This window comes from Formica exsecta, unplaced genomic scaffold, assembly GCF_003651465.1.
Source record: "Formica exsecta isolate Colony F162 unplaced genomic scaffold, ASM365146v1 scaffold120, whole genome shotgun sequence".
Classification (NCBI taxonomy): Eukaryota; Metazoa; Arthropoda; class Insecta; order Hymenoptera; family Formicidae; genus Formica; species Formica exsecta.
Window position 1 is genome coordinate 1203961 of NW_021848537.1, and position 10463 is coordinate 1214423.

Here is a 10463-nt window from a genome sequence, read left to right on the forward strand (position 1 = left end):
GCTATCTCTCTACAGATCGACGAGGATGTCGACGATGACGTTACGAGTCTCTCCATCCCGGGCGGACGCACACGTCGTAGCCGCGAAATTCTCTAATGATTTTCTCTCGAAACCCCTCGTCAGTCTGATTCTATGGCCCCTATTCTTTCCCCTCGGAGGGCACCGTTATCTTTATTATCGCGCAAGGCGCGAATTATTGGTAAATTCCAAAAATTTTCCCCGTCCCTTTAAATCGTCCTTGAAGTCCTCGTCCTCGAACTTTCTTCTGGAATGTCGTTTTTGTCAAGAGATGCAACGCACTTCAAAATTTTAATTTCTTTACAATATTTATCAACGCTATAGTATAGTTTAGATATTAGAAATTGAGAATAATTAATCTACTAAATTTTATAATCTAATTAAAATTTTTTATATGATATAAATTTTTTGTTATAAAATATATTGAATAAATTATACATATATATATTTTTCTGTAATCATTTCCTTATAAATTTTATCGCAAACAAAAATCAATTCTCGATTGCAATAAAAAGTTGTAAAAAGTCCTTCAGTTTGCGAAGTCAAGCGGTTCCAGCCGGCTATCTCTCTACAGATCGACGAGGATGTCGACGATGACGTTACGAGTCTCTCCATCCCGGGCGGACGCACACGTCGTAGCCGCGAAATTCTCTAATGATTTTCTCTCGAAACCCCTCGTCAGTCTGATTCTATGGCCCCCATTCTTTCCCCTCGGAGGGCACCGTTATCTTTATTATCGCGCAAGGCGCGAATTATTGGTAAATTCCAAAAATTTTCCCCGTCCCTTTAAATCGTCCTTGAAGTCCTCGTCCTCGAACTTTCGAAGGAATCGGGCGGAAATGGACCCTCTCGGGAGTGTATTAGGGTATAACCGGAGTTTATTTTTGTATACTTGAATGAACTCCGTCATTCGGATAAATCCTTCCTGAACAAAGGGCTCGAAGAAAATAAACTCTTTCGAGCATTAAAAAGTTATTTACGTACTTCCGATGCGAATTCGGTATTCAAATGGATCTGTTTCCGCGCGAGAGAGAGAATTTTTCTATTCTTAAGCGGACACGGTCTCGACCATGGACTTTTTGATAATCTCGCCGAAGTTCTCGTCGCAATCCTCGGACGTGCTCTCGGACTGTTGTTCGCCGGCGACCTGATGACAGGGTTCGACGACCATCTCCGCGATCTTGCCGGTAGCACCACCGTGACCGCCCCCGTGAGGACCATAAGTACCGTGATGCTGCTGCGGCTCGTGCATCTCGCCGTAATACGAATACCTGCCACTGAGCAGATCCGAGAAGGACTCGAGTTTGCCCTGCATCTGCTGCACCACCGTCGTCCCGTTCATCGGCTGTACCGAATTGGTGAGATTCGTGTACTGCGCGGTGCTCGTAGCCTCGTCCTGAGCGAACACGGTCGCGTCGTAGGACGAGTGTTGCTGCTGCTGTTGTTGCTGCTGACCTGGTGGTGGTGGGGCCGGTGGTACTTGATGGAGCTGCGCGGTGCAGTTACCCTGAAGAGCGGCACTCGCGGCGTCCTGGGTGCCGCCGTAGGGCCCGTAGTGCGCGAAGGCGGCTGGATTGGGCGACGATTGGAATTGCGGCGGCGGTGGCGGTGGCTGGAATTGCGAGACCCTCGACGTGGACGGCAGATTGGCGTACGGCGAACTCACGTAATCCTGATATGAAGATTGCTGGAAGCCCATGCCACCCCCGGCGCCGCCTCCGCCACCGCCATTTTGCGCGCCCGTCGAGAAACTCTGGAAGGCCTGGCCGAACTCAGGATGCAGCTTCCGCTGTACCGCGACCGATTGGCTGCCGTCCACCGCGTCCTCGCTCGCGTAACAATCGTCCCTGATCGCGTACAGGTCTAAACTGTCCTCCCTCGTGCCGGGCACTTCCGGTTGACAGCCAGCTGTCACCACGCCGCCCTCGTGACCCGTCTCGTAGTGCAAGGTCGTGAATCCGCCTCCGCCCCCGGGACCCGGGATCGCGCACGCGTCGCCGCTTCTGCCGGCGATCTCCATCCCCAGGGAATCGATGTCTCTCAGGGAACCGCCATTACCCCTCCCGCCCTGCCTCTGATTGTCCGCGACTTGATCCGCGTGCTCGCCGCCGCCCTCCTCCTCGCGCTGCTTCTTCTCCAGCTCGAGTCGCATTAGCGTGTGAATAAAGTGCGTTCGCACACGCACCGGATTAAATTCGATTCGGCCGGAGCTGTTGGCGCAACCGTCTCGCGTGCAGCCGCAAGGGAAACCCGGTCGGTCCACCTAAAAATCGAATTGAATGAAAAATCATGCCTTAATATTTAAGAAATCTCAGTAAATCCTCAGAATCATAAAGATAAATTTATTGATTTCTTTTTTGTATGCTTTCTGCATGCTTTATTCATATGTTTGTTTTTTTATGATATTATTTTATGATTTTTTTATTTCAATTTTTATAATCTAGCAAAATTTTTGAGTCACACAGTTGAGTATTTTTTCCATTAGTTAAAATTGACTTTTAGCAAGTTACAAAACAAATAGTCGTTTTATGATATACCCTTTTTGAATCGATTCAATAAATTAATCGATTTCTTTTTCTATCGATATTTATAATATATTGTCTTTTCGTTAACAAACTTTTTTTTAACATAAAAATTAATAATTTTTTGTTTATTTTTGATCCACTTTTAAGCCTTTTTAAATAATAATGTCCTCTGTTAATTTTCAAACTGAGAAAAAATCGATTTCAATTTAATCTATTAATCCTCAGATTTTTTTTAATCAATAAAACTAATTTGAACTGAATGTGTTAATAAATGGAAAGATTAATCACTAGAAGAGTCAGTGACTTCTTACAAGAACTTTAAAAGATTAAATCCAAATTACACATAAAATATTAATCTCGAAGCAGAGAAAATTAAATCTATACTCCTCTGGAATTTTTAAGAAAGTAGGTCAGATTCTCTCTTTAATTTTTCACTTCCCATCCACTCGGGATCACAATTTCTTAAATCTTACATGCAGATCTTGACGGAATCCCTTATTAAAATGATCAAGAATAGAAGATGATCATCTCATAAAAATAGACGGTATTAATTCCAATTGTTGCCCGACCGACTTACTTGACACTTGACGTTGGCCCTGCTGCAGGGGCAGCTTTCGGGGTCGCAGTATCCTTTGCAGCCGCATCCGCAGTGTTCCCTGCTGGCCCGTATGTCGCGACACTCGTCCTTCTCGACGGCGTCTATCCTCCGCACCCCGGCGTTCCTCAGCATCACCCGGCGCTGCCACGTCGGCACCGGTTGTAGAAAATAATAACTGTCGATGTCGAGCTCCTCGGTGTCGCTGGGCTCCTCGTCGGTGTCATCACTCGGATCCTCCGAGCTCGACGCCGTCTCGGTCACGCAGCTGGTTGCGCAGTTGCGCTCGGAGCGCAGCTGCGCGAGATGCGCGCGATGAATTCGCCTCTGCTCGGCCGCGTGCTCCGACAACGAGAACCTCTCGGCGTGCGTGTGGGTGGCGCTCATACCCAGAGTGCTGCCGCCCTAAAATAAAAAAAAAATCCATTGCGTGAATAGTGTAATAATATAAATATTTTTTTATCAATATTATATATAAATTATTTTTATAAATATTTTTTATGTACTTTGCGAATCTCCCTTTTTGTAGAAAGGTCTCTCTAAAAGAGATTTCTTTATTTTCTTTTTGATAATAATAGATTTATAAATTGTTAATTGAAATACTGATATTAATAAAAAAAAAAAGTAATGTGTGTGATAAATGTAAAAATAAAAGTAAAATATAAGTACACTATTAGTAATAAAACGAATCATAGTATCATGATATGTCATATCAGTGAAAAAATTCGTTCGCTTACTTTTGTACAGCTAACGGAATCCCTTATGGCTGAAATCAATAAAAGACATCGTATCGCGATGCTATAAAATTTTATTTTAAAATGATGGCACACAAAAAAGTAGAATGGTGTCTTATACGAATTGAATGGTGAGCATTATCATGTTATGATTGAATGGTATTATAAATGATGTTGGAGGGAGAAATCTAAAAAAGAGATGTTTCACATGAAAGCGATTGAAAGAAAAAGAGAAATTGATTTTCTTACATAATCTTATATGATATCTTATATAAATTCGACAGCCAATATTCCCGTGGTATCTTAAAATAATATTACAAATAATAGTATGTGTTTTTTTTATTACAAGAAACTTTAAAGCATATGCGCGGTAATGTAATTAAAAACAAGAAATATGTTTCTCTATTAATTAGATATTTATGTACTAAGGAAAGAGATAAGTAAAATACATAAATAGTAACAAATAATAGGTAATTGATAATAAATAAATAAATACATTTTATTATATCAGAGCAAAATGGGGCATAAAAATACACAAAATTTAGATATAACATTTAATAAATTAATTAGAAATACAACAAGACATTTGAAATAAAGATACAAAAAATATAAAAAGAGAAGACACGCATAAAATTGCTACTTAAAAATTAAAAAAAGTGAGAAAGGGAGAGAACAATTTTAGGACTTACCTGTGAAGGTACACAGGTAAAGCCCTGCGTCCTGGGGAAGTAATAGACTGTCACTGCATCAAACTGGATGTTGCGCTTCTTTTTCACGGGCTCATCGGGGTTGCTTCGCGACTCATCGCCCTCCATGCAGTCGGTTAGCCTGCGCTTCAAATTGCTTTTGGCCGGAAGTGTCCGGAAACTCGTCAGGGGTGCCTGGCCCGGAGTCTCAGGCGTACCCGAGGACGGCGCGAAGCCATCTAGTTGATTCACGCCTGAAAGAAATATATCGTGTCATGAGAAATGGCACGTATACAGAATGTATACAGAAGTATTGCGATCTTTCCGTCTACGACGATATACATATCGTGTGAGATTTCGAATACAAAATTCTTGTCAACGAAAAAGTTTTTTTTGGAATGATAATAATATTTTATCAATTAATGAAAAAATAAATATATATATATATATATATATAGTAAAGTCTTATTGTGTAAGAAAGGAAATATATCAATCTGAGACTAAGATAGATCGATTGACATTTTTGACGAACAAGATCCACACTAATTTGTTTATGAATTTATATTTTACGTTGTATTAGGGACACCCGGTGTCTCGCATGTTGACAATCGATGCAAGGCTTATCGAGTTGCGCGCTCCTCACTCGCTCGCTGGATATCTTCGACCGGCGCGACTGTGAGATTAGACTGGCAAGAAGAGTTCTTGTTAAATTTAAAACTTTTGAAAGCGTAAAAGCTTTCGAAGGATTTTTTAAAATGATCTAATTTTTAGGATGAGATTTCCTGAAATTTTCAATCCCTAATGATGATCCTTTCGACTTGTTTAAATTAAAAGATCGTGTATTAATAATAGAGAATAATTATTTTGTACAATTTTCATCGATAGTCTTTGAAAGAATAAATAATAAAATATTCTTTTCATGCGAATAACAATGCAAACGCTAAATAAATAAAATTTTGGTTAATAGCTTAAAAATTAAATATAATTATAGAGTAAAACAGAATAGAGAATTTTTTGTGTGATAAAAGGAATAAATAATAAAACATTCATACATACAGAATAACAGTTCAGACACTGAATAAATAAAGTACTGAATAACACTTTTAAAATTAAATACAGAATAAAATTTGATATACAGCATCTCATAATTAATGAATTTAAAAAGTGATGAATAAAAGGATATATAAGAAATATCAAAATTGAATAATTTTTAAAACGTTTGAAAATTAATGAGAAAGTGATAATATAATAATTTTTATCCAATTATCTAGACGACTAGATATTTCACATGTCATCAATTATTCTTTTCATTAAATTAAAATCAGAAGAACAAATAAAAAATTTGTTACTTAAATTTAATTATTATAATTAAATTTTAAACACATTTATTGAAACCAAATGAAAAAATTCGAACGAGATGTTTGAAGAAAGTAACATCTCTTACCTTTCTCCTTGTCAGAGAGGATATCATCCGGCAGTCTGTCAAGAAAAGATGTCTCCGAGTCGCTTTCCGGTGCAGGCGCCGGTCCAGGATCACCAGGAATCTCATTCCCTAGACCGGAATCGCTCCCATCGGATCTGACTTCGTCTCTGGCACCGGTAGCCAATGTCAGACTCTCGGCAGAGTCCTCCGTATACGCTTCCGGTCGTTCGGCCTCCAATCTCGTCATGATCGGCGCCATCGCCTCCACGCAGCACAGCGGTCCTTCCTCGGGGCAGGGTAGCTGATGATCGGACGCCATGTCGCGTAACTCCCGGATGTTTGTCATGGGCGACACCTCCGAGCTGTCGGAGCCGGTCTCAGTTTCCGTCTCGGTGTCGACACCCTCGGCGCCGACGTCGACCGATGTCTCTTCCGGCGTCGTCTCACCTTCTTCCGGCGAACTCGGCGTCGTCTCCAACGAATCTAGTTCGTTAAACGCCCGGCTATCCTCACCCGAGGGAGATGAGCTCGTCAGTACCACCTCCTCGTTCTCCTCCAGCTTGCCGATCACTGCCACGGGCGCGAGTTCCTCTCTTTCGGATCCTTTCAACGCTTCGAGTTCCTCGACGTGGGATTCTTCTTGAGATGGTTCGATCTCGCTCTTCATGATTCGCTCCAGCACCACTTTGCACTTTTTTAGTATCAGATTGCGATCAGGACTTTGACTACTCTCTATCAGTTCGCACTTCTTTGATCTCGTGATCGGGGAGGAGCTGTTTTGTAACCGTTGCTTCTTTGGGCTTCTCTCATTGGTTTTTGAAATCTCCGAAGACGAATCGCATTCTTCTTCGACGGAATTTCTTCTTCTTTTGGAACACGGAGAGCTTTCCTCGATATTCCAGATCCTCTCGTTGGCATTTTCACCTGTCAGTTTGTCATTTTTCGCGTCTACCATCTTGACGCGGTTAAACGTCGACAGGCGGGACTCGATGGTGCAGAGCTCGAAGTCGCTTTCTTCTCGATCGGCATGCAGGATGCGCTCTTGATATTCCCAGTCACGTTCGCGTCTTTGATGTCGTCCTGACTCGTTCCGTCTGAATTTTCGAGCCTAGAGGGAATCGAAGAAACTACGTCGACGCCGAGCGCATCTCCTTTATAATTCAGCTTCCTGTCTGCGCAATCTGGAAGACCTGCGCCGATCTTGAAGATCGTTTTCTCTTCGTCGACATCCTGTTTTATGCTCTGATTGACATCCTGAATTCTGGAATCGTCCTTCGCAAATAATTCTTGCGAGATGGCATTACTCCGCGACGCTGCCTTGCCGTCAATCTCGTCCCCGAAGAGACAGGACTGCGAAGATAGGAAAACCTCGCCCAAGGTCCTCTCCCGCAAACTCACTAATACCGGCGACAACCTTCTGACGTCGTTTCTCATTTGGGTCGCCTCTTCCTCTGAGATTTCGACACCAACTCTCTTGATCTCTTGAGCGCCGATCGGCAGAAAATCACTCCCGGTCCTCTTCTTTTCGATCTTATCCTCCTCATCCTCGACATTACAATTCTGAGAATCAGGTATCTTCGAGGACTCCTCGGGTTCCTGGAGAGAATCTTTCGTCGATTCCACGTCAAAATCAATATCTAAATTTTTCCCATTTTCACTAGTTTCCTTTTCCAACTTTAGGTCCATGTCCTTCTCCCCCTCCAGTTTCCGGAGGCAAGGATAATCACTTAATTGTCCCTCTTGAGATCCTTGGTTTTCCGATCCTTCGTCCAGTCTCTCGCACACCAAGTCCTCACGAGAATCTCGCGCGTCGTCTTCAGCTTCTGTTGCTGACGTTATCGTTGTCATTGTCTTGCTTGGAAATGATACGCTTTCCGGTTCAGACTCCACTGAGGTGGAATCCTCTTGGGCCTCAACGAGACAGTCCTGACGAGCCGAAGGCGATTCCATCTCGTGTTTCTCTTCCATCTGTAAACACCAAGTTGAGATCAAAGATTATAAAGGATTATTTTTACGAAAAAATAACGATTAATCCTTTCTAAAAGAAGAGCTCTCTTTTCTCTCCATAAAATAATTAAATTCTCAAATAAATAACAGTGGCTATCTATAAAGTAAAAATAATAATTTTATTACTTACATATTATATGTTAGATAAAGAAATAAATGAGAAGGTCTATTCTCTCTATCGGGATATATAGAAATATATTAGACAAAAGTGTTAAATGTGTTAAAAATATTAAAATATCAAGAATGTAAAAAATAAATATTATAAATACAATAAAAATTTTTAAGACTGCAAATGTTAAAAAATACTAACATATATTGTGAAATAAAATGAATAGTATCAACATAAAATTGAGGGGCTAAAATAACATACATGAAATATAAAGATTAATTGGGTCGTTACGTTCACCGCGGAAACCACGGCTTCTCGCCCCTATCTTTCTTCTAGAAGATAAGTGATTTCACCGTTATTATAATCAACGATCATTGCGCTCTACCATTTCCATTTGAAAATAACATAAGCAAGCCGGAGAGAGAGAGAGAGAGAGAGAGAGAGAGAATGGAGAAATCAATAATCCGCGCACTGATATCGCGCACCGTTGCTAGACCCAGAAGAGAACGAGAGCGAACAGAAAGATAGTGAAACGGAATACGTCGATGCGAAAAGAAAAAATCAATTTTCCAAAACCTTTTTGCGTCGATACACTCTTCTCTTCAAAAATACAAGATACTATCAGGAGACCCTGCATATTATCTTGGTCGGAGATTATTGATTCAAAGCCGGCCGGTATAGAGGAGAAAGAGGGGGAGATGAAGGGGGGCAACAGTATTCTAACCCCGCGATGGACCCCTGTCAGAGGGAAGCTTTTACCTTGAAGTTGCACGATCTTTCCTCCAGCTTCCGTCCAGTTAGTTCTCGCTCCTCGACTTTGATAAGCAATCTTCGAGGGCCCAATCTGAGCTGCGGTCTCAGGGGATCTCAGTCATCTCGCGACTCTGGTTGCCATCCTCCTGTTCGCGACGATGAGCCGCGAGACGCCGGCGATAGGCATTTCTCATCGCAGGATCAAGCGTGTCCTTGAGCAAGGAGGACAACGAGTCGCTCGACGACATTCGCGAGCAAGCGATCGTCCAAGGACACACGTTCGACCGAGAAGGAGAGAGGGATCTACCGGCGCACCGGCTCCCCCATGGAAAACGCACAGAATTGAGATTCTTCCGACATGCGGCTGGGATTCTGAGGATCGATAGATCGTCGAAAACGAGAGGTTAAAAATACGAAGACTTCGGCGTTGAACGTGAAGAGGAAATTAACTTGAGGTAAACCAAACGTGAACGGTGGAGAATCGAACTTTCTATCCGGAAGTAGAGGGATCTCAGTCTGCTGACGTGCTAAGGAAACGACTGACGCTATCCCGGAAACGACGAGGAGGTCTACGACGGAGGAGACACAAGACGAAGAGTGTAGTATCAGAGGAGCCGAATGGTAAATGTGATATAATGTGGAGGTCGACCAGGTTGCGTGCGGCGCGTTTGACAGCTCGGAGCAGAGTGAGCGGAGGCGGCGTCGGCGTCGTCGATGACGCCGAGCGACGCCGACGCCGCGATCTCGGATCCGCACGAATCGACTCGACTCGGCTCGACTCGTCTCGCCTATGCGTGTGTTGGTGAATCCATAATATAACGATGCACACACAATGTGCCGCGCACAAGAAGAATGCAGCGATTCTCAGAGCACACCCGGTAGATCATCGGATTAGTCATCGGAGTGCGGGGGGACATCTCTTTGCTCTCTTCTATATTCTTATGATATTTTAATTTCGTCGAATTGCGCTTTTCTTTTCTTTTTAATTAAATTTGATTTTCATATTGTGCGGAGATGGGGAAAACAAATAATATTTTTTTTTTTTTTTTTTTTTTTTTTTTTTTTTTGAAGGGGGTTTTTTTTTTTGATCTTACAGTAGACGGTATGGTACTTTTTTTTAGAAAGATGATAATACTTTGCATTGCATTTTTTATACTTATTGTTAGTTGGAATCGCATTCTATTCTTGATCATAAAATAAATATTTAAACTGCGTTCTTTCCGACTACTATCTCGTATGTAGGATGCAGATTGGCAGTCCTACAATGATGATGATGATCATTCTAATTATGTCAATGACGTGGCGGTGATACATCGACGAGAAGTGAAGTTTATTCATGAAGACATGCCACACGCATAGCATGTATAATCTATAATTTATTAATTGCAATAATCTCGTATTAACAAAAATGAATCAATCTACAAACTTAATAATAGAAATACATCGTTTAAACTAAAGCAAATAATCAGCTACATTAATTTATAATCAACAGAATAAATTTTGATTAGATTTAGAATAAATAATTTAATAGATAAATGAATGAAAATATAAATTAACATTTTAGAATATAAATATTCACTGTATGACTAATTCTAGCACAGACATAGATTCTT

The 10463-nt window shown here is 41.6% G+C and overlaps 1 protein-coding gene across 1 annotated transcript; it reads right to left on the bottom strand.

Moving 5' to 3' along the window:
* Positions 1-490: 490 nt before the first annotated feature.
* Positions 491-9832, bottom strand: LOC115241931. The gene is given in 6 exon segments (XM_029817906.1): positions 491-2281; positions 3121-3543; positions 4562-4812; positions 6003-6953; positions 6956-7949; positions 8857-9832. Coding segments are annotated over 5 exon segments (3834 nt in total). The 5' UTR covers positions 8857-9832; the 3' UTR covers positions 491-1066.
* Positions 9833-10463: the final 631 nt, after the last annotated feature.